This window comes from Tympanuchus pallidicinctus, unplaced genomic scaffold, assembly GCF_026119805.1.
Source record: "Tympanuchus pallidicinctus isolate F22 unplaced genomic scaffold, pur_lepc_1.0 scaffold22, whole genome shotgun sequence".
Taxonomy (NCBI): Eukaryota; Metazoa; Chordata; class Aves; order Galliformes; family Phasianidae; genus Tympanuchus; species Tympanuchus pallidicinctus.
Genome location: NW_026294739.1, coordinates 16,642,632 through 16,669,628, shown reverse-complemented (window position 1 = coordinate 16,669,628; position 26,997 = coordinate 16,642,632). Strand labels below are relative to the sequence as shown.

Sequence of the window (26,997 nt, the reverse complement as noted above, 5' to 3'; positions counted from 1 at the left end):
TCACTGATTCTAAGATGCACCGTTTTTGAAGGGTCTTTAGTGACTTACTGTCATGACTGTTGTGTATTCTAAACTTGTCCCTCTGAGGTTGACTGTAATGGTCTTATGAAAAATTATCAACCAATTTGATTTTGTTCCTGTGGCTGCCATTATGAGTATTCATTTCTTTATTTTTAATATTATGAAGTCCAGCCTTAAGTCTCACGGAGATATGGGAGCCATTGATTTACCATCAGGTTGTAAAAAGAAAAAAAAAATTGGAATAACTATTTTTTGTGGTACTCAGCCTTCAGAGACTGAGACCATTTATTGAGTGCCTGAAATCCTGATAAGCAACATGATACTGTAAAATGGCTCCAGAAAGCCCTCTCCACCAAAATCCAGGCCTCTGTCCTTATGCAATATCCTGAAATAAGGTACCTTTTTACTTTTGGTGGTAATGGGTGAATGGCATGAGTGGACGGGGAGCAAGAACCAATGATGAGTTCTCCAGAGGTTCTGAATATGAAAACAGTCATTTGTATTAGAGGAAGAAGCTTTTTTCCTTTCCTCTTTTATGGGCTACTGAAACTTGGAACTTCTGGTTTTTTGTTTGATTTACAGGGAATCTTTGATCACATTCGTACATTTGTGTGCAGAGTTAACTCTTCTAACACTTCTGTGGTGCTCTCTGGGAACTGCGAATAAATCTGCTGTTTTCTCTTTCCAGAGCTGTGATCACAGCTCTGCTGTGTATGTGCAGAGATGTATGTGGGTTCAGCTTGGATTGTTTTGATGTTTGACAGTGAATTTCAGCACTAGTTAAACCAAGCATATGCTGCAGTCTTAACAGAAACTGCATTTAGAGATGCAGTGCCTGAGTTAGGAGTGCTCAGGTGCTCCTGGGATTAAAAAGAAAAAAAACTTCCCCCATATTCCTATTGCAGAGTTAGTAATGGAAGACTTATGCTCTCATTTGTATTTGCTAAACAGGGTATGAGCTGTTTGGGTTCATCAGCCACATGGGAACATCCACAATGAGTGGTCACTATGTTTGCCATCTCAAAAAAGAAGGAAGGTGAGTGGAACTGGGAGAGAGAGAGACATGCAAGGCTGAGCGGATGTTTTCTTTGGAATGTGTATCTGTTCAGAGCAGGATGTGTATTCATGACATGCTTCATTTTTATTATGTAGACATATCTCACCAAAGAGACTGTTTCTGATTTTGCTGCAGACTGTAGATAGGATGAGTCAACTTCTGTTACAGCTGAGATGTGTGTTGCAATGTACCATTGGCTGTCCTGTCCTTATTTTCGAAATCTGTTCATTTGGGGGCATCAGTTCTGTACCTGGCTTCATTTATCTGAACTTCTCTCAACTTCCTCTTCCTTCTCATGAATAGAAACCCATCAGACTATGGGCTGATACCAGTGTTAGTATCACTAGTACTGTGGTACTGATCTTGGCTCTGTTTTTTTTTTTTTATGCTCTTTTTTTTATATCATAAATTCATGATTTTTCCTTCATTAAAACTGTAAATACAAGTTCCTCTGCACATCTTTCTTCCTTCTCAATTCCTGATATCGCCAGTAAAACTGCTTTAGCTGTTTATCTGGTCTTTTGTTCCTGTTGCAATGCTCAAATTTAGATTTAAAGCTCTTTGAAGTTTGGATCTGAGAAGTCCCTGGTAAACTTGTGATGATTTTTATTCGCACCATGTAATCCATCTTGTTTTTATTTCAGATGGGTGATCTACAATGACCTTAGAGTCTGTGCCTCAGAACGACCCCCCAAAGACCTGGGCTATATTTATTTTTACCACAGGATACCAAGTTAAGCCTCAAATGTATTATCTGGCCTTAAGAAGCCATAAGCCTTTTAACCTGCCAAAAAAAAATCATCCAAGGAAAAAAATAAATCAACAGAAGACCCCTAGCCCTGGGACTACCAAAAACAAAGGAAAACATGGGATGTTTATAGTTAATTTAAAAACAGTCATTTGATGCCTTCCTAAGCGTTAGAGGGAAAATTTCTATCAGGTGATGTATAGTACCTTGTTTTAAATTTATACACCGTGAAGGATACCTTAAGACCATGCAGATTACTGGTGGAGTTTGCAGCTAGCATGTGGAGAAAACAGAAGTTTCAGAATGGGACAAAACCAAACCAGTTCAGCCCAATTCCTACGTCTTCAGTCCACGCAGCTGTTGAAGACCATGAAGACCCATCTGCATCTTTGGTAACTAGGAGCCACTGTTTTCAGCCATATTCCAGACAACTTAGGGAAACTGTATCACGCTGAAAGTTGGAGGGAGGGGATGTATTCTACAAAGCAGAATGTCTTATTTGAGATTATTTTCATTACAGTGAGAAAAGCCAGCTACAGTTGTAGCTGTTGGAATTCAGTCTTACAGTGTTTTGGTTTGTGTTGTTGATCCATAAGCCTAAGAAATCAATGGAGATGTCAGTGTCCTGTACGTTTCTGCCAAAGAGAGGATTTTATTTTTACAGAGGTAGGTTTCTCCATCATCTCTAGACTGTTTGTTTTGCAAGGTCTTCCAACAGAGTCAAGATCACAGGTTGCTAAAAAAAGGCAGTTTTTCTGAACGTGAAATTAAATAGTGTGCTCTCAGGAAAAGTAAGCCTATCAGTTTTTCTGTGTTTTTCTTATGAAAGAGTTAATGTCCCATTCTTATTTCTGAAAAAGACTGCATGTCAATCACTCACATCCCAGCTGAAATCAACTCCATGACAAAGTACTTGCAGTGCAATTATTTCTGCTGAAGGTTGCATAAATATTGATTTCTATCCATAAGTGGGGGAAAACAGTAAAACTGTTGATTTTATTCATTTGCTCTTCTTTCCCTCCCTCCTCCCTTTCCAAAAACAAGAGCAATACACACCTAGTTTGAGATTGCTTGAAACTTGCAAACACGCCAAATAATGTTTTCTCAAACAGATGCCTTCAAAAAAAGGGGTTTTTAAATCTCTGGCAGGGATGAAGCAGTGGGTAGGTAGGGGCTGGCCTTTCCTGCCCTTTTCTTTTGGTTTGATTTTTGTTGTTGTTGTTTCGGTTTGCATCACAGGCAAGAATATATATGTTGGTTTTTAAACTGTAACTTAAAACATTTATTCTAGAAAAAAAATACAGTGGTGAATGTGGTTCTTTTTGTGATTCCAAAAAACTACCAAAGGTTCATGTGTGTGTTAAACACTGCTTAGAGATGGTTGATGGAGTTGCCTCGTGTAACTTACTTGAGCCTTCATAATAAATGGGAAGGGTCAAAAAAAACCAACTAACTTCCCTGCTGAGCTGTCACTGTTTCCTCTGTAGTGCCTGCAAATTTAATACCAAAATTCAAGCTGCAGAAGAGAATCCAAATTAAAAATGTGGTTATGAGTATTTTTTTCTAGGTTTTGGGGAAAAAGGTTTCTCCCTCAGATCACATGGCCTCGTGGAGAACTGACAAAAAATATTTTGAGTCGGTTTCTGATCTTGAAAGATGATGAAAAAAATCCCAGTGTAGTAATTCTGCAAATTGGAAGTGGTGCCCAGTTGCTGGGGAAGCTTCCTCCCAGTTAAAGTGCTCCTGTTGACACACAAGAACGATGCTGCAGCACCTCAGTAAGTGGCTCTTATGAGATTCTGCTGCTTTGTAGTTATTGTGGCACCAATTCTGGACAAAATCAAATTTACCAGTAATTTTTTTTCCTTCTTCAAGATTTTGTGAGTATTTGTGTGTATCACCAGAAAATGCCAGGTTTGCAAATGGGATCAGCAAATTATGCAGTGAAACATCTTCTATTTAAAGTGAAAGAACAAAACATTCTTGTATCTATATTTGTGCTTTTTCATTCTGGGAGTGAAAAAGGACAAAAGGCTTTTTTTTTTTTTTTTTTTTTTTAATGCCTAGTTATATCCCAAGAAACGTTCAACACAGCAGCTTCCCTTTTGCCTCATGATCTTAAAGGGCTATTTATAAACTGCCAAGAGCTGGTAGCCATTATCTTTTATTTAGAGACCCTGGGTAAGTAAAAGCTAACAGAGTTGTTACCATGTTCATTATTAAACTGGAAATATGGCTGTTCTCACAGGATTAAGGATGGAGCTTGGATTCTTGCAAACAATTTGTCTTGTGCATCCCGGATCAGAAATGGCTGCAGGACTGATCCTGGTTTCAGTTAACATATGGGGCACACTGAAAGCTGGGGTTTAGGAAGCTGGCAGGTGATAAATGATTTGGTAGATGAAAGAGGAGAGCTGTTATCTGGCTGTGACACATGAATGGTAGCATCTCGGCTTCTGAAGTTCTCTTCAGCTGAGCACTCCTGTGTAGTGCCTTCCTAATCTAGCAAGTGGGTCAGCAGTGTGGGGAGCAATTTATGGGGAAGGCTTACAGTCCTGCTGAAATGCAGCACTTGACAATATGTTCAGGTTCTCGGCTGTTTGAGGTTTTCTCTTATTTCCCAAAGTAGTGGATTGCCTCCTTTTCCAGATGAACAGTTAAGTTGTTTCCAGTTTGTGCTAGGATATGTACCAGGAACAACATGGTTTGGAGGAGCAGGATGTGAACCCCTGACTCACCAGCATAATGGGGGAGAGATGCATTTATTCATTTTTAACCTCAGCGTGCAGAAGACACAATCAGGCTGTAAGGAATAGATGACTAAATTACGAAGCCAGGATTGCTTTGCAAGCTAGAATTTCTGTGCAGTTAATTGTGTTGGGTCAGGTCTTCATGCACAACTTGGGTGGTGACTGATGTGGGAACTCTGTGTGTCTGGGTGCTGCAATGGCTGCTGCAGGGATGGGTGTGCTGAGAGCTGCTTCATAGGAAAGCATGGGGGAGGAACAATCACTGTGAGCTGCTTGAGACAATCTGACCTGAGAATTATGGCAAACCAGGACTTGGCAGCAAATAGTGCTGATATTTTTTTTAATAGATTTTTACCTTTCTATATGAAAAGTTTAGGTTGGGGCACTAGAAAGGAGAGAAAGTCAACTTGGTTCTTTTATTCCTAGCAGCATGCAGGATCCTGTACAGCTCTTATTCTGAGTCACAATCTCCAGTGTCCAAAACACATGTAGACACTGAGTCCTTTTTAATCTTCCTAGCCTGTATACAATTAAGATAAAAATTTATTTATTCAGTGCTATGGTTTAAAAACAAGTCCAGATATTTCTGGACTCTTTCCACTTGTAGTTCTGTTGGGTTCAGTGGTGTTACTTCTGACTGGCAGTGGTGTAACTGGAATCAGAATCAGCACAGTTTCTCTGTCTCAGGCAGCTTCCATTGAGTTGTGCACATTGTGAATACGGATGCAGCTGGAGTTCACTGGGTTGTTTTAGAAGCATCTCCATTCCTTTTGTTTTCAATCCTGGCAGCAGCCATTTTTATCTTTGCTGTTTTCACGTGTTGAAAGACTATGCAAAATATGTAACTAGACGTCACTTTTTATTCTTTTCCTATATCCCTTCCTACCTTGATGGCTGAGATCAGCTTCTGATTTCTGTTCACTCTTAAGAGGTTTTACTGTTGTATCCTGGAAGTGTCTGTGCTGGTTGACTTTGCACCATTCGGCGTTGTTTGCTTGAAGCACTGTTAATGTTTTTGAGAGTATTTGAGATGAGAAAGGTTGTGAATGGTATTGTTGCAACTGTTTTAAATTAAAAAGGAAATATTCTCACATCTTGTGGCTGTGTGGATTCTTTCTTTCTCTCCTGTCCAAACTCCAGAGGAGCAGACCAAGCGTGTTTTGGTGCTGCCTCTTTTCTTACTTTCTGTGGTGATGTTTGGTGTGTTACATAAAAACGTGCATAGGGAACAGGAGTTTGTAAGGGGCTTGATCTCTTGTGACTGATGGCAACAGATAAGTAAATGGATCTCCTCTAAAGAAGCAAAAAAAACCCCACAAAAAACAAACAAAACAAAAAAAGCCGACAAAGGAAAACCAAAGTCCTGGGTGAATATAAAACATGCCAAAGCTAGAAAATAAGATTTAAACTAAGTTTAATTTTTTTGTACGTTTTAAGCCAACTGCCATTTTTGAATGCAAGAGTTAGCACTCTTCTGCATGAACTCTGCCATCATTTTACCCTGGTCCCTGCTGTTCAGCTTTGTCTTGGTCTGTAATTCATCATCTTCATTTTGGAAGTTGACCTGCTGATCAATAAAGCAGAAGCTTGGTGTTTTTATTTTTCCTTTTATGCAATAAATTTGCATAGTAGCATGACCGCTGGGATCTTTGGTAGATAGAGGAATAGGCCAAAAAATGAGTCTGATAGGTGGTGACCCTTTCATCTTTTCACAGGATCACGGGGCCATGAGCCAGAGGAGATGTGAGAGGTAAACCTTCCAGGTCTTAAGGGGCTTTTTCTGACATGGAAGTCGGGGTCATGTTAAGTACTGAGTGATGACGAGAAAGATAAAGATGATTCAATCCTGGAAGTCCAAATGTAATGATATGTTGGTTCCTTTTATCACAGACGTCCATTGTGACCATGGCAGGCTGCTCTGCACCACACTGTTGCCACTTGCAGCAACTGGAACAAGGTGAGGGATCCTCCTGCAAGCTGAGTGGCACAACTTAGGGCTCTGTTCAGACTTCTCGTGGTGATGTACCGTGCAAGAGCTGTGCCTGCTGACTTCTGCAGATTGCTTGGAGAAGGCAATATAAAGTAGCTGACAGGTGAATACCACTTCTGTGCTCTACTCCTCCTCACAAGAGTGGGAAATAACACCTCTCCATCTCTCTGGTGTGCCGCAGGCTTGACATGGATCAGCATGGCACTGACTGCTGTGATGAAAGATGAGTTCTGTAACCATACCAGAGACGATGCATGTCCGACAGCTGGTGTGCAGTAAGTGATTATGTTGTGCCTTTAAAGGTGTTTCTATTTTTTAGCAGTTCTGTACGTAGGATTTCCTCCCAGCCGCTCTCTTGCTTTGCCTTCAGCACTGCGGTACTGAGTCCCTGATCTGTGCCGTGGAGCACATAACTAATGGACACTGCTGCTTGTTCTTTGTCAGTACACCCGAGCAACAAAAACTAACCAGAACATCTCCTGGCAAAACACACCATTGTCAAGAGCACAACTACTTTCAACTCAAAGAGTTAGTGAGTTTTCAGTGTCTGTTCCCTTTTCTTCTGTAGTGAAAGGCTGCTTAGGCCACAGGGAGCCAGCTGACTTCTCTGACAAGAGTTTTCCTTCCACAGGCAAACTGTGGCTCTATCTCCTGTTTGTCGTTCTTTTGTCTGTCTGTTTTTGTCTGGGTTTTTTTGTTTGCTAGGTTTTGTTTTTCTGGCTTGTCCTAAGTGTCCACTGGCTGTGCCAACAGGTATTCAGATACATTCTAACTTTGTTTCTTAGTGGCCCTCTGCTGTAACTGTCACAGCTGCTCTGTTCACAGCAGGGCACAGGTATCTGTCCTTGTGTCACGTCTGTGCTTACATCAGTCTCGATAGCAAAACCATTTGCAAAAAGCCCTTCCTCTGCAAGTCAGTCAATCACTTGAAGTTGGCTTTGGTGCTTCCTTGTTTATTCTTTTTTCTCTCCGGAAGCATTGTGCCATAGCATTACTTCTGCTTTTATTTTGAAGTGTGCAGTTGTGTGACCTTCAGGAAAAATTCTCATACTTTTTTTTTTTTTTTTTTTTTTTCCATTTTCCTTGTACAGAGAGTATGTGCAAAACCTCTTGGTCCAGTCCTCAGCTGCTATGAATTCCAGTTGTAAGTACAATTGAAATATTTAAAAATAAAAATAAATTAAACAAAAGGGATTAAAAAAAGGAAACAAACAAACAAGCAACCTCAGAGCAACGTGATTAAAATTAGAGCTAATTAAAATCTTCTGGTTAAGAAAAAAAACCCATCTTCTGGCCTTAATGTGTGTGCAGAGAAGCACAGCTACAACATAAACAATAGGAAAGAAGCCTTGGATTAAAAATCCTTTGTTTCTCTTGAAGAGGTCTCTTCTGACTTCATTTACTTGAAATGAAAACCTTCTACAAATGGAGAAGCGATTTGGAAATATTTGAAGCCACAGACAAAGTTTTATTTTTTAAAACATATTTAAAAATCGCACAGATATAAATACAGATAAATAAATACAATTTATTATGTGGAAAAGAACCCAAGGAAGGCATGCTTCCATTACAGTACAAAAATACTACATTAAATGGTGCTCTGCAAATAGTAACTATGAGCTTAACAAATTTAACACATCCAATATGCACGTAATAATCTATTTCTTCAAAAATCAACTATTTTAAAGAGCAGTGCAAGGGAACAACAAATTAAAGCATCAGTAAACTACAGTTCTGTGTTTAATATTGTACACAGCTGATAATGCACTGGGAATAGAGAGGTGAGTTATTTGTCATAAGAAACATTTTCTTTTTAAAACTCCATACATGCTTGCAGACTCAGATTCTCAGTCAGAGTCTGTATGGACCTTTGTAACAGAATGTAAACATTCAGGAGTAGGGCTGAACTCCCACCTCTGCATCCGCCTCGCTGCGATGCCTTGCACGTTCACTTGCCCACCAACAGGAAATGTGAGCCACCAAGTCTGCACAGCAGCACGGCTCTCCAGACAGCCCAGGTGAAAGTATCTGCCAACCCTACAGTCTCTTCTTTCTTGTTCATTGGCTTAAAAATAAAGCCAAAAAAAAACAAATGCAAGTTTGCAAAGGTTTTCAAACCGTTTACAGTGTATAGAAGCAGCTGCACAGAATGCCTTTCAAAACTATATAGTTTTACTTTAGATATGTTATACTCTGATATATAAAATATATTTATAAATGTTTCGATTTTTCTGTCTTTACAATAATTGCTGATATTAAAAAGGCTGTTTAAATTAAAGTTCTAGCCACTGTCATCGGCAGTCTGTAAATGTGGAAGGGGAAAAAAAAGATCAAATCACATTAAGTCTTGACTGCAAGCATTTGCAAAGTTACAGCTTAGTATTCCTTCTGTCTCTCTCACGTGCACAGTACCTACTGCTTGTGGGCTGAGGCTCTGACACTTCTGTGGGTTCTGTGGCATGCTTGTTTTTCCTCTTGCTTAGCTTTGTTCAAAGCATCAGTGGTCACTTCATGCATATGGTACTCTTGTCTCTGATATATTTCAGCAATCCAGAACTAGAACTATAATGAAATAATCTGATTTCTAGCCTAGATGAGGTTTGAATAATAGATAATACTATGTTTCATATGGCCTAAACCACCAATTATTTTCACAACGTGCGGTGCAATTTTCTGCCACTTCTATCTGTAAATGCTCAGTATTATAAGCAGTTATAACATAGATTCACTGTACTGACTGCAAAATTGACAACGCTGCTGACCAGAAATCTCTCGAACTGTGCAGGTTATCATGTGAAGTAACTAACACGTCTCATTTTGCAGATGCGTGTTCAGGTAAGGGAGACCTGCAGCCAATCTGTGTGACAGTCCCAGCTCTCCCCTGCTCTGACAGTGATTTAGGCCTCTAGCTGCCGGTAATTCCTTAGTTGTTATTCCTGATGTGGAGGCCTGTGCTCTACAAATGTTGGTAAGACCCTCTGGCTGATCTGTTGGTGCTGCTGAGGTCCTCCTGTCTGCCTGATGGACAAGCCCAGGTTTTCTAAATTGGCCCATTCAGCTCTTGTGCTGAGCTTTCAGCTGAGTCAGGCATCCGCAGCTGAAGTTGGTGGATGCGGGAGATTGTCAGCTCTGTGAAGTTTTACTTGTTTTAACCAGAACAGTCAGAGGGACAGGCAGCCTTTAGAGCTAGTGGGCAAGCTTGAGAAGCCTGGCCACAGTGAGTGCACACAAGATGGCAGTGGCTTCAGTGGTTCTGGGAGTCTTTTTCTCTGCTTTGGTGCTGTCTAATTTTAATTAGTAAAGGAAACACGCAAATCCAATCACCCAGCTTCATGGTGAAAGCTGTGCGCATCTCACTTCTTGATTCTTAAGAGGATGCCAAAACTTGTCTGCAGGCACTCTGGCTGCAGATGTCTGTCAATAATTAAACATGAAATCCACAACACAGTGATTTCCGAGGTTGAGGTTTAAAAAGGGCTCTGTGTTTTGTGTAAACTTTTCCAAATAATCTGAACTCAGTCTTGAATTTGGCAGATGCAAAGTGCTTTAAAATATCCCACAGAAGATACTGATTAATAGATTAAAAAATACCCTGTGTGCGCACCCTCTGCATGCATTCTTTAGACGTATATTTGGGTAGCAGCACCACATGCTTTGTATTTATATTTCAGTACAGTTATTTGTTAATGTAGTTGCATGCAATATTGTCATATGAGGTTTAGCATTATTGGAACCTCCCCTTGGATAGCTGCAGAAGTGCTCTGATATAACAGATTTTAAGAAATACCATTGCATACAGATATGTTTGTATTTACCTAGAGATCAAATCCATACTTTAAACAAACAAACCGGTCTATTGCAACAAGGGTATCAGAGTCATTACAGTTTAAAAAGATCAGCAAGAAATGAGCCTATTGCTTTCATTGTAAAGCCTCACTCCATAAATAATCCCTTTGATTCTGGTTACTGTTGAGCACATGCAGTGCTATCAGAGGGCAGCCCTCATCTGCTAACAGCATTTGAGCTAATCATGCAAAGACCACAGACTTTGAGTGTTCAGCAGCTTCATGGATCAGACTTGTTATAAATAAATACTTGTAAATCTTTGCAGAGGAGAGGGACAGTCACAAGCGTGGCTTAGGAAAGTGCTGCTTGCTTGCGTGAAATATGTAAAACAGAGGAATGACTCAAGCTTGGAATCAATTACCTGGCAGTGATAGATTACCTCTGGAGAAAGGGGAGTAACAAGAAGGGGAAGCAGGAGTGGGAGGTGATGATAAACTGTCACAGCACTAATTTAGCATCAGCCTGTAGATTCTGTGATGTTGTGACCCAGGAGTGTCTCAGGATGTCATCTCTGCTGAAATTTCTAGTCCTTAAGTAAAACTGCTTTCTTACTTGGATCTGGGCAACCACATACTTGTTTGCCTTCTCTGAATTTGTGGGTCACCCTACACACACAGTCTGTGAGACAGCAGCGTTCCTCTGCCTTTGTGTGATTCCACAGTGCACAGTGGCTGCCTGCACATTTGGATGAGCAGAGGATGGAGGAGATGTTGACTGGGGGGAGCTCACAGGGAGCAATGAGAAGAAGATCCAGATTTCCTGTCTCTCACCCTTGAACTCAATATGCTACTGTTTAGCAGCCTTATTTATCCTGCCTTGTGCCTGGTTAGAATTACAGTGGCTGCACTTTTTTCCTAGGGTGTTAATATGCTGCAGTCTCTCCTGACCACGAGGAGTCCTGTCCTGTGCACTGAGAGTGTTTGGTGATGGGGGCTGCAGGAGGACAGTAAGGCCCAGAATTCTGAAGTATGCACAGCACTGAACCTAGAAGTACCAAGAGCTGCTCAATGCAGGGACGTTTGGCACAAAGGCTGCCCAGAAGGTTTTCCTAACAAAATTTGTGTTAGTCGTGCACGTGATAGAGAAAAACATAGAGGTTTAGTGAACTGTCATCCATATCAAATGTTCCTTGTCATTCTGACTTGAGTTTTTTTATTTGAGAGGTATAAAAATATAATTTTTGAGCAGCTCATTCCTCTGGGTAATCCCTAATTATCCTACAGCAGAGCTGATATTATAGAAGGACTTGTGTGATGGGTAGGGCATCAAGCAAAATCTAAGCACATATGCTTTTGCCTTACAGTCTCTTCTCAAAGCTGCCTCCCTTCCCTCTTATCACTTCCCAGATTCAATTGCAGTGCACCTTCTGCTCTGCTTTATCGATACGGGGCTGTCGTCACACATCGCTGTCAAAGCAAAGAGCAAACTGTTGTCAGCAGATATGCATACAGCAGCGTGCTTAGCTAAAATGTCATTCCCAGGCAGTCTTGGATAACCAGTCCTTAGAGAAAATTGAAGAAATAATTTGTCATTATATGCTTGATAAATAAACAGGAACGTATATAAACAGTGAATCAATAGAGCACTACTAAAAAATTCTTGTAGCTGTTTCAGCACTTCTATGGGTATGAATGAGAGGTAAGCCTCTTATTTGTAATAAGAAATGATTATTTTAGCCAATTATGTTGGTAATTAGGTGCAGTGATTGCACTAATTGAGTTGGAATTTTCCTTTTAGTGGTTGCTCAAAATAACAGGCAGCTGCAAGAAACTTAAGCTCATACTGTTGGAACTGTCCGATTCTCATAGAGATTCTTACTTTGTGATTTGTGCATGTGATTTTTTCTTAAGCAGTTCAGTTTTTCTGTTTTGTTGTTGTTTTCAGTGCTGTTTACAGGAAATGTGCCACTCGTCCCACTTCATCACACTCAAGTATCTACCCTGCACCTTGCGTCCCTGGCCACAAATCAGTGCAGTGCTATCTGGTTTTTTCCACCGTTCAGAAAAAAGTAGTAAAAATAAAATAACTGAAAATGACTCGCCTTAGAAATATATCTGTTCCTCTATTTGATTGACACCTTTATCTCGAGCTAAGCCTGTTTGCATTGTACCAAAATCAATCCATTTGTTGTGTAACTGTGCAGCCCCATCCCTCGATACTGTTCCCCATTCATCCAAGCAAGAAAAAATTAAAATGAAATGCATATATATTTTTAAGGAGCTAGAAGTACTGATGTTATCTAAGCATTTAGCCTGCTGTGATAGAAGTCACTGAAACTTTTTGCTACTGTTTGCCACAACAGCAGGATTGCATCTCAGTCCCGATCGTACAAGCATTAAATAGAGGCTACTTTTCAGCAAGAACTTTCCCTTGAGCATGCTTTGCAGGTATGAGCTCCTATGAAGACTCTTTTTATTTGCCAAAGTGCTCTGTGGCTTAATATGTTTTGAATGACGTAATACACACAATATGTGCATGCACATGCATGCATATGTAGTACCTGATGCATAATAGAATAATCTTTCTAGTAGATATTGCAGTTTATATTGTATTTGCATCATTTAAACATAAGAATGTTGAAAACCCTCTTATCACATTTCAGAAAATGATGTTTGGTCCTCTATGCCAACAAGGCTATCCTGTAAATTCTGCTTTTAGTAATTAAAATAAAAATAAAGCATAGCACAATTTTACAAAAAGAAAGATTAAAGTGCATAAGTACACATTGACAGATCCTGCTGTGAGGTCCTTTGAAGCAGACATTCTCTGTCCATGATCAGGGGTAGCTGGTTTAAACAGCAACAATTCTAGTGCAAATTACTGCTTCTGCTTGCAACAGCTGTCCTTGCCATATACACATGGCCTAATCTCATAGACCTCCATGTAGTGTTCCCGTTAATATCGAACCTGATTTGCACGGAACTTGGCCCAAATTAATCAAGGTACCTTTGGAAGCAAAGTTGCCAACTTTGAAACACGTTCAAAACAAAATGCATCCCTTTTTCATGCATCTGTTTTCAGAGCTGTGTTAAAGATGAACCTTGAAGATACTTCAGAGAAAGCAAAGGACGTAGAATTCATGTTGCGTGGTGAAGTGATGTCAGCATAGTGAGATCAGCAACTAAGCAGGTTCCTTGGATGCACTTCTTGCCATTTTAATGTGCCATAATTATTACCTAGGTTTGTTTTTCACATATTTCTTCATATATCTGTTTGTGTGGATATATATAGAGAGCGTGCATGGGATGATGATCTTCATCTAATTCAGGGCTTTGTCAGATCAGCTGCTGCTCATTTGGATCCTTTGAGTCTGAGCATATTTAGAATATTTTGTGCTTTTGAATTTTTCCTTTTTGAATAACATCTGAGAATTCTGCTACTGATCTACAGCCGTGATCTTTTTTAAACTGTGATCATTTTGAGATGAGTAATAAAAGAGTTCTCTGCTTCCTAATATAACTTAATTTGTGGATGCTTTGTATTACGGCTCTAGATTAAAAGCTCTTAATAGAATGTCTAGGTCGCCCACATTGGCAGCTTGAAATAGTTCTGGCTGGTCCATCATAGACAAAGCAATTCTAAGTGCTGCCCAGATATTGCCTGATAGAGCAGGATGGGGCACCTGCTGTTGATTCCTGCTTTTCCTTTGCAAACTGAGAGCCGTGAGAAAATTGCTGACAGCCTCTCTGTAGGAAAGAAAAGAAAGATGTAATGTAATGTGCTTAATGAATAGCATAAAACTTCAGGAAATACCATTCTGGAATTGAGTGTATTTTTTAAATACACTCACGTGTGTGTGCACCTCTCAGGCCTTTTGGTGTTACTCTTGTTTGATTTTCTTTAAACAAATGGATGTGACTGTAGTACTCCAGACCTTACTTCATTGGTATGCTTTATTGCTGTATAGATCTCTCTCATCTTGAACGTCCTAAGCTGACAGTAAGGACCCCTATAATGTAAACCTGTGTTTCCTAAAGGTTGTATTAAAAGTACTTTTGACAATATTAACTACTGTAAGCATTTTAACTGGAGTTTCCCTTATAGATACAGTTTTATAATTTTCTTTTTTCTCTTTAACACAGGATTGAGAGTGAGAACAATCCCACAGATGTTGATAGCATTACTTGCACTTAGAGCTAGGAAAAATGCTTAAGCATCTTGTTGAATGGAGGATTTTTAAATTCAGTAATTCTGTTATGTAGGTTGTATGGATATAAACAAAATATTACTCATTTATTAGTGCTTTGTAAAATATATATATATTAGCCGAGATAATTAAACTGTATTCTATTTTTTTTCTTAAATAGCTCTAGCTAGAAAATGAATTTTCACTTGGTAGATATGATTCCTGATTCTTTCGTTTACACATATTTGTAACTTACCTGTATGCTCCTAAGTTGATGCAGCTTATGCCTAAATTGTACCTGGACCTAATGAAGCCAGGTTGTATTTCTAAAGCACGTGTGTAAGCCTCAACAGCTTCTTCGCTTCGATCCCCATTTGCCAGGGTTGCTCCAAGACGGTTCCATAACGTGTAGTCCTGGTGAGAAAATGAATTCTCTACTGTAGGTGTCAATAGGAGGCATAACAGCTCATCTTTGATTGCAAAGTAAGGTAGAAAATAACAGTATCATATCCTCTCTTCATTGATACAGAATGGAAGTTTCTGGCTCGTGATTATAGGCGACTTTAAATAACCAGTACGATTAGTCATTGTGCAGCTAGAAATCAGACATATGTAACTCTACTTATATATACTCCAAATGGGGCTGTCTGATAATTAACACTTCTTTCAAGTGTTAAAATTTTAATGACCCAAGCAACATCTCATTAATATTGGTCTGATCAAGAAGGGAGGAAGGAAACTGTGAAACACAGTTGTTAAAAATGAGAAAGCATAAAATGTACCTCTGGCCGAACAGTTAAAGCAGCACTAAATGCATCTATTGCTCGGTTAAATTCTCCATTCAGGTGGAAAAGAACTCCAAGTCCTGTCTGCAAGTCAGGGTCTATCACGTCACCATTCTGGTGAGCAGCCTCCAGGTATAAATCCTTTACTTCTTCAAGTAATGAGCTAGACGAGAGTGAAAAATAACATGAAGTTGCATCTTAGAGATCATAATTATTGTACTTGATGTTTCAGAAGTGATAAACTTGAAAATAAGCTGCTTGAGTTCAATCACAGCAGAGATATGCTTCTCCATCCTGTTGCAAGCTCATTTCTGAAATACAGAAGTTTACCTGTGTAATGAAGTCAAAGTGAAGCTATGAATCCAAGTAAGAAAACGTGAATGCTTATTATTAAAGCTAATGAAATTAGGTGGGTTTCTCAGTCGTAAAAAGAGTAGCTGTTTTTGGAGCTGTAAATGACTAGCCAAGACCCCTGAGGATGGATGCCAAAATTTCCATCTCCTATATGTGCTGTAGGCTTCATAAAACCTCATCGGCAGTTCTGGGTGATGAGGCCAAAGTAGAGCAACTCTCTTATCAATTAAGCTGAACTTGCATATTACATTTTACTGACATTATCTTGTCAACCTGAGGCTCCTTCCTGATAAGGGAAAACATAAGGCCTGTCTTCAAAATGATATGCAGTGAGACAGCACTAGTGTTTTGGTTCTATAAATGGTGTCTATGCCTTTAATGAATTTATTATGAATTTCAAACTTCAGAGAGATTAATTGATTGGCCTCATGAAAATATGATGAAGGGCTGCCAAGTCATGATTTCTTTTGTTATTTAAAATGGTTGCCAGCTCCCATTACAGTATGCTGGGCTAGAGACAGAAAAAATGACCGCATTGTCTTTGTTTAAAAACAAAATGAGTTTTAAACAAGCAGATGCTACCTCCCAATTATATTCAGTGAACTGAAGCCATGTCCCATGGCAAAATGGCTGATGTTCCTGGATTCTAGAGAGTTGGTTGGGATATAGGAAATTCGATGAACAATAGAAAGAATGCGTACGTAGAGCAATACAACCTGGTAGGAATTTGGAAGCAGTAGAATGAGGATTTTGGGAATAAAGAAGCTGCAGTCAGGATGAATAGGATTAGTAGAAAGTTATGGGACTTGAAGCAACAGCTATCTTTTGATTGCAGTTTATGTTAACTTCCATGGATGGAATAACGTAGTCCTTAGTCCCTAAACTGAATGTACTGTTTGTTTCCTACCTCTGCCTCTATGGACATTTAGTTTCTGGGTTTCCATCACAGGCAACGGGCTGGACTTCTACACATTAAGGGCACAGCATGAAGCATTGTTTGTAGTGGTCATTACATCTCAGCCAGCAGGATTTAACTGCGTTTACCTTTCATCTGACGTCTTAGACATTCTCCTGGTAAGTGCTGGGGACCCTTTTTTGCTTTTCGCTATGTACTTGTACTTTGGATTTAGCTTTATCCAGTTTCGTAGAGCTTGGTAGGCTTCCTGTTGGTGACCTGTGTTAGTATAACTTACAGCCAGTGCCATCAGAGCTTTTAGGTTGTTTGGCTGCAGTTCCAAGCACCTAGGCAGAAAATAAAAATATGTTGAGGGTTTTTGTTTGTTTGTTTCTAGCCAACCACATTCTTGAGTGCTTTCAAAATAGTCCCTGTCAATAAATAAGTCACTTAAAAAAGATCTATCCAACAATATTTTCAAAGAAGAGGCTTTGTTTTACTGTTCTGTGGTAAGCACATTATGCATTTGTACACAAACATGCATGCATGGGCCTTTGCATACACACATGAATGTATATAAATATGTGCACACTGGTAATGCTCTCATCTTTTTCATTATGAGTAAGTTGAGTGGGTAGATTGGTTTTATATTTTCTGTCTAGCAAACAAAAAGTTTAACTGAAATTCCTGCAAACAGTTTAATATGATTTTCAGCTCTGCAAAAAAGTATTTTGAAGAAAAAAAAATCACTTTCCTATGAATCATCTCACAAATACTAAATTCTCAGTAATTCTTTGATAACAATGGAGCCAGTAAACTGGAATAGTCTTTCTACAGCTGTATATCATGAACTGAAAATAAAATCTGGCCTATTTTTTGAACGTCACTCTTGTTTTAAAACTGGGGGAATAGAAAAGCCCTACATCAGGCAACCCCTTGGTCTTCTGTCTAGGTAAAATGGAAAGTTAGGTGTAAGTGAGAGCATCCCTAGGTGATAACTTGATGGTTAACGCTGCTAATGCAATTGAAATTTGAGAGGATACTTCTTAAGTGGAAACATGAAAACTCACTAGCGGAAGTAATAATAATGCTGATATTTTAGAGCTGACTTTTACATACAAGTATCTTCATCAACCACAGATATTCTCAGATTAGTATTCAGCAGCTGGAGGTGATTAATTCTAATTGAAAAAAACACCAACCTCTTTGTTAAAGGACAGACAACAGAAAATATGCTAAGTGGCTAGGATATCAAAAAGGTACTTCATTTGCATTATGCCTAACTGGTGTTTATCAGACCATGCAACTTTCCTTCAGTGCAATTAATTACATTATTAGATTAACTATTCTACTTATTTCATACAATAGAAAGACTAATCAACCGTCTGTCACTTTCTACACCTGTGTCAATGCTTTGCTCATTTAAATGAATGGTTCAAGTTACAAGACAAATATGAGGTTAAATATACCTAGGTCTCCGTTACCCAATACTCATTCGACCCCTTATTTAGTGGTTATCTTTATCTACCTTTGGAGTGCGACAATGGCTGCTTGCTCATTTTCATTCTCTGCCTGTGTTATGCCCAGGAACTGCCAGGCCTGCAAAAATAATCATCATCTTGTTTTGTTATACAGACCCAAGTGCAAACACTTACAACTAGTATCACTTCCAGCGGGGAGGAGAATAAAGATTGATCTGTTCAGCAGTAATTACAGTTTTTTCTACGGTGTACAGACCAACAGTACAAATCAGTGCAGTTCTGAATGCCTCTGAGCATGATAATATTTATAATCAGTTGATGCAAAAGTGTTTTGTCAATGTGTAAATGCATACTGGTTTCTCAGATGTAAGTTACTGTACATTTTAAATGTTGCCAGACTATTACAGAAAGCGCTGAACAACGATTAAGTTACGTATGTTTAAGGGATTCCTGAGGGTCTAGGAATTCTCTGTGCTTTTTGAAACACTGCTGCTTATTTTACAGTAGCAATAGATTCAAAGAGATCTGTATGCTTACGTTGTAAATATTCTTCAGGTTTCAGTAATATTGTGGAAAATAATATGATTTTAAGAAAAGTCTTAGAATTCTTGTTAAATCATTTTTTTTTCCTTTTTGTAATGATAGTGTTTAATAGATTGAAAACATTGGGAAAAGGGAATGAAGCATTTAAAATATTGTCTCTCTTCAAAGCTTTTAAATGACAATGTGGCAATTCTGTCATTTCAAAAATAGATTATCATCTTATGGAGAGCTCCCTGTTATCTATTTCAGAGCATATGTTATTCCAGAACCACCATAGTTGTTCAAGCTGTTGCAGTCAGTCATGACTAGCAAAGCTTTGGGTCATAGAACCATTTCATCTCTGTATGCTAAAGGGAGCCCCCTTTCCTTTGTCAACAAAAAGCATAAGAGTGAATACCTCTGCATCATTGGGCTCTTGTAGAATAGCAGCCTCCAGGTACAGGATTGTAACAGGCAGGTCACCTTCTTTCATTTTTTTCAGTCCTTCCTCAAAAGCACCTGGCCAGTCTTTGAAAGGATTTTCTGTATGGAAATAATATCCCTGGGGAAGAGAATGAAGAGAGCCATGTTGAGCCCTGTAGTGAGGGATAGCAACTATGAAATTAAGTTTTCAGTATATTCTACCAGGACGTAAACATTTTTTTCTATGAAAGAATGGATAAGCTCCCCTGTAAAATTTGAATTACAAAAACTGTAAAAGCAAACATCACTGGCCATTTATATTTGTGCTCTCTGTATATTTACTTGATCATTAGTTATGCTGAACGGTACTTATGTTGGGTGTCAAATATAATGGCAGAGGCTCACATTGCAATAGCAGCAGAATTGAACCTAGCATGAGCTCAGTACATCCCATTTTATGGAAAAGAGCATAAAGAGCACAAACCAAGAGGCTGACTCCCTGCAGTGCCTGCAACCTCATCTCTATTTGGTTAATATCCTGGAATCTTCAATTAATTTTCAAGATGAACAGTAGTGTTTCAGGTGCCTGAGTTGAATTTGGGTGTTTTTTGTTTTTTTCTTTTTAAAGTTTTGCTTTTTTCCTCTTCATGCCACTGCAGTGTGAAGAATGTATGCTAATATTAGCTACATAATGTATGCTGAGTTAAAGCATACAAGGAAGGGAATGAAGAAGAGTGTTTGAGTGTGCCTGTCTGGATTTTTTAGTACTTGATGCTCTTCCTTGAGCGGCTGTTTTCAAATGTACTCAGACTCCAGCAGTTTGCTTTGCAATCCATTTGGCTGAATTCACACACTCTGCATGGCTAAATGTATTCCTACTGTGGTACCTTCTCAAATCTTACCCTATTCACAGTCAATTTAAAAAGGATGAGTTCTTTTGGATAAAATTGGCTTCCATATCCCAGAAGAGTTTTCTTGGGATCCCATGAACAGCTGAAGCTCATCTAAAAATTTCATGGGAAGGATGCACAGTTTGAAAACAAGTTTGTGTTGTTACCTTCTCAATGGTAGAGATGGTGACTTGCCCTGGTGCTTCTTGGTTCTCTGAAATCCAGTTCCTGCGAGCCATTTCTTCCCATTCTGCTTGCATTTTATCCCAAAACTCTGTGTCTGACTAGAAGAAAAAAGATGAAAAAATGAACAACAAAATCCTAAAATAAAACGAAAGGCTTTTATTATACTTTTTTTAACAAGTGGCAATTTTGCTGAGCAGTGTTCATTCTATTAATAATCATGCTGACTGAAATACTACAGTACAAATATGGAATTTCATATAATTAAATTTCATCTCCTGTATTGCAATGTATTTCTTCGTCAGAAGACTCTTTATCTCAGAGGCAGCATATGTTCTGTCTGAAGCAGGATTTGCAGCAGTTTACGCTGCGTCTCATTGATGCTAACAGTAAATTGTTACTTTAAAATTTGAATGGAAATGAAAGGCTCATCCCTAGCCAAAATGAAAAACAAACCCTAAGCATACGTGCTAAAGAATAACAGTAGTTAAAAGTTTCTTTAAAAAACAAGCAAAAACAATTGTCCTACTTTGATGGATTCAGCATCATTTTTGCCATGTAAAAGAGTAATCACCAAATTTAGTGTGTGGACAAGATATTTAATGTAAATAGAGTCTTCTGACATAGTGGAGAAATCCTAATATTCATAGTGTCATAGAATGGTTTGGGTTTGGAAGGACCTTTAAAATAATCCAGTTCCAACCCCATAGCTATAGGCAGGGACACCTCCCTCTAGAACAGGTTGCTCAGCCTGGCCTTGAATGCTTCCAGATTGAGGGCATCCACAACCTCACTGGCAAGCTGTTCCAATGTCTCACTGCCCTCACAGTAGAGCACTTCTTCCCAATATCTGTTTTTTCAGCCTCTTCACCTTACCTATAAACCGTGAAAAGCAGTGCCATAGCAGAATATGTGCTCAACACTGCAAGCCTTTGCAAAGTTCCCCAGTTCCTTCAGGGCATGGCCAGGACCATAGTGCCAGTGAAATGACACTGCCGAGAGTGCAGTTTCTCAGTTTGTTTATGTCAGAGAATTAATAATTCTATTGAGGTATAGACAGAACTATTTGAGGGTAAGGTACAAAATTAGATTTAGATTTATAAATTTAGAGATGTTAGAAACTTGCTCACACAGTTCTGTCTGAATTTCTACTGGCAGATTGATTGCTCTTTGATACTGTTCTGCAGCCAGGCGTGATTTGCAAAATCTTAATTTGTGAATGTGTGACTTGCCATAACTCTACTCCTCAGGCACTTGGAAAAAGGAAAATGCAGACTGTTAACAGATCTAGAATGAGTCAGCAGCCAGAATATGTGAGTCTGGATGTAAAGGGTAGGACCACAGCCACTGTCAGTAGGTGCAATTGCTATGAATCACGATGCTGTTTACAATGGCAATGTACATTCCCTCCCTACAAATCTGTAAGGCATTTCCCTTTGGTTCTTGCTGTATCACCTCCCTTGGATATCCAGCGCTTCCTTCCAGGAGGCTCAGACTTGTATGAATTATGCAATTAGCAGATCTGTGAAGATACCTGCTATGTTACTCTGCAGACTAGGAAACAAGCGTGAATCATTCATGTCCAAAGAGAAAATTACATTCTTTTTAATAGAAGCAAACAGAAGATGACAACTCTGTTACAAAACAGCTTCTGAGGTTTCAAAATTTGCTTTCATTCCAAATTTGAAGGAAATAGAGTCATTTAAATAGTTGTGAGATTGTGCTGAAATATCCATTTAGGAACTGAAAAGGCTGGGATAAAGATTCAGATTGCTCCCTCTTTTATCAACCATGAGCAGAAGCACTTGAATCACTTCAACTATCCTGTTCAACAAATGTCTCCATGAACTATTTTGCATTCAGTGCAAATCTGCACTGCACTGAAGAAGAAAATTACTTGACCATGTTCTTACTAGAGGTAATTTTGAGATTCAGGAGGAGGAAAGGTAGTGGAAATTTCCCTTTCCTGCAGATTAATATTAATATAACCACTATATATACCGTAATTATTAATGCCTTTTAAAACAGATTAAGTTATAGATCTAATGATACGTGTGTATGTATACATATATATATATGTGTATATATATATATATATCATGCTTATAATGTTTTTTTTTTTCTTGTATTTTTCACACAAATATCACTTTTAGAGCCCACTGACTTGGAAGCATATAAATCACATTTCTTCAGCATATATAAAATCACTTTCAAGTGTTTTAAGCAAGGATGTAAGTGTTCTTAGGTCTTCAATTCGAATTCTGTTGCTCAATTACATATTTATTACCCACCCAGAAGTTTACTGTGTGCGTACTGCACTTAAAAAGCCAATGAATTACTATGTGTTTAAGTATCCATGCTTGATGTTTATAGTGAATCAAAAGTGGAGGAAAAATGAAGTAAGAGAAGAGTTACTATGCTGTAAGGTCACTTATCTCGTGCCACTTGGACGTGGGTCAGGACCCACCTGGTATTTTGCAGCTGTAACCAGGATTTGTAAGGTTGGGCAGGGTGGGCGCTTCCTTTGTGCGCAGCAGCCCTGTGAGCAGCATTCAGTCTTAGGGCTCCTGCACCAGCTACAGCTTCTGAAGTGCATCCAGCACTTGGGGTTTCTGAAGCACATGAGGCAAAGCTATGTGGAGCAACTGGATCATGCTCAATCATGGCACCTGGTAAAATGCCATAACATTACCATGGCAAACAACAATTTCAATATCAGAGCAGTTCAGTGTCCTTGAGGAAGAGGATTGTAAATATTACAGTCTTTACTAAAGGCCTAATTCTATTTTAGCTGTTATGAGTAGCAGTTTTCCATTGACTCCAGTGGCAGGGGAGTTAAATTAATATTGAGTGCTTCTGAAAATCTGGCTATGGCTCAAGACTCCTAACTCTAATTTTAACTCCATTTGCTATGTGACTGGTGCTAATTATTTCATTTCAGTGTTTTTCCTACCTTAATGCTGACAATTTACTTTGGTCACACCAAAAGTTTTCAGAGCAGTTGAACAATTTTAACGTATTCTCAGGTAATCTATAATACCTGAGTGAAATGACAACTAGGGAAAATGTTTTATGCCACTTATTCCTTCCACGCAGAATATTTTGCATTTTGTCAGAGAGGCTATTTTTACTCTTGGTATTTAAAAACATGCAGAAGCAGTTAAACAAATCAGAGGCAAAATATTCCCAGACTCTTTACTTCCTATGATAGAACAGCAGGGAGGAATGCTAACAGCTAAGTTATGAACTTCCATGTTTTCATCATTTTTGTTAGAACTTTCCCCTACTGCCAAAACTCAATTTGCAGTGTTCTTTCTTGACCACTGCATAAAAACCAAAGGCTTTGTGGCTGTTCTTCCTTTGAATTATTGCATCCATGTGTTCTTCAGTGTGAATGACACGGTATGTTAAATTTGTGTGCTTACTAATTATCACTAACTACCGTTGTCACAAAATATAGCTGTAATGTGCTTCATAACAGTATGTTATGCAGCAAGGTCCCACGTTACATTGGCTTGTAAATAAAATGATACCGAGAAGAACAGTTTAACGTTTCCTTTGTGTAACCTCACAGCGCTGTGGCATCTGCAGTTTCATCTCTATGCTAGGGAAATGAGGCATAACAAAATACCAGAATTGCTTTTTTCTATATCTGAAATGTTTCTCAGTTGGAAGTTTTTTCACTTTCTTGGTTTCATGTATTTTAATTCTAACTTATTTCCAATATCATGGTGCAGAATAAATACAATAAATTTAAAAATCAAATATTTAAATAAATATAATTATTATAAAAATATAATAAGTATGGCTATAGAAAGGATCTGATTTCCCATACTGTGTTTTGTTTTTTTTTTTTTTGTTTTGTTTTGTTTTTTTAATTCAGTAGTGTCCACTGTTGGTAAAACACAGCTAATTACTGGAAAGATTATGTGTGGCACTTGGAAATAATGGCATGAGTCTCCTTGTGCTTCCCTCAGGTGTGTAGCAAAGGAATGTGGTGAAATTCAAATCTAGTTTCCAGAATGACAGAAAAAAGTAGCTAAGTCTAAACAGACTGGATCAGCACGAGGGATTTAGATGCTCTTTAGTAAAAAAAAAAAAAAAAAACAAAAAAAAAAACAAAAAAAACCCCAACAAAACACAAACAACGAAACCCTAATCTAGTTATGTCTTTATTCTTTAAAGAATCCTCAGTGGCATAGATATCTTTAAATATACTTAAGAAAGAATTGCCTTACAGATTTTCCTTTATCTCAAAATTTGTCATCTTAAAGCCATTCCCACAGCCCTGAAGTGAAAACTGGGTGGAGGATAAAGTTTGGTGTCTTCATTTACTGAATTGTTAATTAATTCTTTTTGAGGCAAACCACAAGGCACCTGAGATTTACTTCCTTTTCTTGATCTGTTTTCTGGCTAATCTTACCACTTGAAGCTTTTCCTGTTGAAGAGTATTACAGAAACATCCAAAGCCTAAAAGAGGAATTTTTTGAACACCATATCTGTTCTCTTCTTGAGTAAGCACTAATTTTTCTGAGATGGCCTGCAATTTATTTCAGTCGCCTTGGATTTCTTACCGCTTCATTTTTGCTACAACGAAAATTCGGCTCTTTTCATATGCAAATGAAAATAGCTGTAAGGTCTTAAAGAATCTTCTCCTTTTTATTTTAACTACCTGGTCCAAGTTTCTATTTTAAGTATAAAGAATTGCGTAGATTGCCAGTTACATAGCTAGAGAAACATTTAATTAGATTATTTTAAATGGCCGTTTTCTACACTACATTAAAGCATTTTAATAATTTTTGGTGCCTTAGAATAACCTTTTAACGTGCAGGGTTTTTTTACAATACATTCTCCTCCTTATTTTACTCTAAAAAATATTCAGTAATGTTTTATGATCTTTTATTAGCCTCAAAACACATTTTTTTTCTACTTAAAGTCTGGTTCCCACCATTACATGTGATTTTTGGCAATTAGAAGAGTACTGACACCATTTGCTTAACAACTAACTGCAATGCAGGGATGTTAATCACCAATTCCCTGTGTCTCAGTCACAGATTTCAGTATATGTCCCACCTTAAAGATCACACTGCAGCATAAGTAGGAAAAACTGGAAAATTTTAAGCAGTGGTAATCTGAAAGCAAGTCTCTCCTTTCCTGCCAGGAACAAATGTGTATGACGTGCAGTATATAGCTTACATGCATAGTTTATAAAGCAGCTAATTTTACTGTATCCATTTTAACTTTGTAAATGTAGACAATTTTTTATGTGCATTGAGCACTGATGGTGGTATCTTTCTGAATACCTATGCCTTTTCAAACTAGATTTATTTATCAGGAAAAGAAAATGCTTCGATACTTAACATTCTGTCACTGATGATAAAAATTCATTGGTTACTTCTGTGCATGCAGTTACTCTCCCATCACAGCAAGTAATCATTCTCTTTATCAGTGATATTTAATTAAAGTTTCAGTGTGGAGAGTTGGTTTGTGTCTGAGTGACTGCATGCATTCAGTTACTGGGGTAAAAATATTTTTCACTCTTATACCTTAAATTTGGAAGTACTTACATTTATGGGGGATTTTCTTGACCCACTTGCTATAGTAAGACAAAATCAATTCTGAAAAGTTCATTCTCATCATCTCCATTTATAACTATTATTTTATATTTTGTTAAGAGAGAAACTGATATCTTAAATGAGTAACTCCAGGAACGGGATCTTTTCTCTGCTTTGAAAAATGTAGTACAAACTTTCTTATCTATTTGTGAGGCAAAATGAGTATGAAATCTGTAGAACATCAGCTGAAAAGGGAAAGAGTAAATGCAATAATACCTCCACAGCTGCCTTAGCTCTTTCAAATTCCTCTTCCAGTGAGTGATTTCTTGAGAGAAGAGGCCCTCCCCAACGCTGCTCCTTAGTTGATCGCACCTAACAAAAATAAAAGCATCAGAATGGGATGATGTACTCTGCCATGTTTCTGAGTTACTTCCTTAACTGCTTGGAGCACAAAATGTCCTTTTTCGTGGGCAAAACTAGTAGTGTCCTTGCAGGAATTCTCCTGTGCTGTAGAAAGATCATTCCTCATTAGAAGCAGAATAACTTGTCTTTCCTAGAGTTTTCTTATTCCTTAGGATGCTTTAAAGACAAAAGAGAGCCAAGAAAAGACAGTGGAAGAGTTGGGCTATCAGGGTAATAGATGGCTGTTTTGTTAAGACTTTTATCTTAATTGTTCCTATTCCTGTATTATGACCATTGTAATGCATTCCACCCATTAGAGAACCAGGTTTGCTATGACTTTAACTGGAGGGATAAATCCAATTTACAATCAGTAGCGCTCTGTTCTGCACCATAATATCAATCATAATGTCAATCCTATTGGAAGTACATAGCCATTTCCCCCCTATTTCTTTATTAAAAATATTTTATTCATTCTTTTTGCATAAAAGGCATGGTACAAAAGCAAGCAGTATTCAGTGATAACTTAGAAAACAACGAAGTGGCTTAATCTTGCAAAAGAGCTCTGAGTGCTAATCTCTTCCCTTGTGTTTGTTAGAGGTTACACGTATTAGTTATTTGCCTGACCAGGATCCTAACTGCATTAATTTACATGATGATATTACAGATGACTGTACTTATAATATTTATTTGCAATAAGCTGTGTTGGAAAGAACTGATTTTTGCTCATTTCAGACACACGGGGCTGTCTGCAAGTGTTGACACGTGCATTGCTGGCATGAAACACGCAGTACATTCGTGTATGTTCACATGATGTGTATCTTTCTGTGTATACTTGTGCCTTTTTAACTAAAAAGATGACATACCTGTGTCAGTCTAGCCCTAAAATTTCTGTTTTGTTCCTATGCACTTTAACAATAAATAGAACTTCAGACAAAAGATATAACTGTTTCAAACAGTCTCTTTCTATAT

General features: G+C 38.3%; 2 protein-coding genes and 2 long non-coding RNA genes across 9 annotated transcripts in view; 3 read left to right on the top strand and 1 right to left on the bottom strand.

Annotated features, from left to right (window-relative positions):
• USP13 (ubiquitin specific peptidase 13) overlaps nucleotides 1-5,669 on the top strand; it is a 45,983-nt gene extending 40,314 nt beyond the window's left edge. For 3 of the 4 annotated variants that reach the window (XM_052687342.1, XM_052687341.1, XM_052687343.1), the window contains 2 exons: nucleotides 973-1,057; nucleotides 1,723-5,669. In XM_052687342.1, coding sequence (XP_052543302.1) covers nucleotides 973-1,057; nucleotides 1,723-1,816 — 179 coding nt within the window. In that variant the 3' untranslated portion in view covers nucleotides 1,817-5,669. The remainder of the gene's footprint in view (nucleotides 1-972; nucleotides 1,058-1,722) is intronic. The other variant, XR_008207851.1, reaches the window with a different exon arrangement.
• A 430-nt stretch (nucleotides 5,670-6,099) lies between these two features.
• Nucleotides 6,100-8,134, top strand: LOC128082798 (uncharacterized). Its single transcript, XR_008207853.1, has 3 exons — nucleotides 6,100-6,533; nucleotides 6,748-6,841; nucleotides 7,658-8,134. It is a non-coding gene; the product is annotated as an uncharacterized LOC128082798 (long non-coding RNA).
• Nucleotides 8,135-13,474: 5,340 nt separating this feature from the next.
• The window catches only part of LOC128082797 (uncharacterized), a 55,519-nt gene continuing 41,996 nt past the window's right edge, over nucleotides 13,475-26,997 (top strand). Inside the window, exons 1-5 of the long non-coding RNA XR_008207852.1 lie at nucleotides 13,475-13,592; nucleotides 14,920-15,021; nucleotides 15,384-15,455; nucleotides 15,556-15,689; nucleotides 16,627-16,751. This is a non-coding gene — a long non-coding RNA (uncharacterized LOC128082797). The remainder of the gene's footprint in view (nucleotides 13,593-14,919; nucleotides 15,022-15,383; nucleotides 15,456-15,555; nucleotides 15,690-16,626; nucleotides 16,752-26,997) is intronic.
• PEX5L (peroxisomal biogenesis factor 5 like) overlaps nucleotides 13,586-26,997 on the bottom strand; it is a 92,560-nt gene continuing 79,148 nt past the window's right edge. For all 3 annotated transcript variants that reach the window (XM_052687345.1, XM_052687344.1, XM_052687347.1), the window contains 8 exons: nucleotides 25,903-25,998; nucleotides 20,056-20,172; nucleotides 18,994-19,137; nucleotides 18,101-18,171; nucleotides 16,722-16,919; nucleotides 15,321-15,486; nucleotides 14,795-14,952; nucleotides 13,586-14,098 (listed from right to left, as the gene is read on the bottom strand). In XM_052687345.1, the coding sequence (XP_052543305.1) occupies nucleotides 13,894-14,098; nucleotides 14,795-14,952; nucleotides 15,321-15,486; nucleotides 16,722-16,919; nucleotides 18,101-18,171; nucleotides 18,994-19,137; nucleotides 20,056-20,172; nucleotides 25,903-25,998 (1,155 nt within the window). In that variant the 3' untranslated portion in view covers nucleotides 13,586-13,893. The remainder of the gene's footprint in view (nucleotides 14,099-14,794; nucleotides 14,953-15,320; nucleotides 15,487-16,721; nucleotides 16,920-18,100; nucleotides 18,172-18,993; nucleotides 19,138-20,055; nucleotides 20,173-25,902; nucleotides 25,999-26,997) is intronic.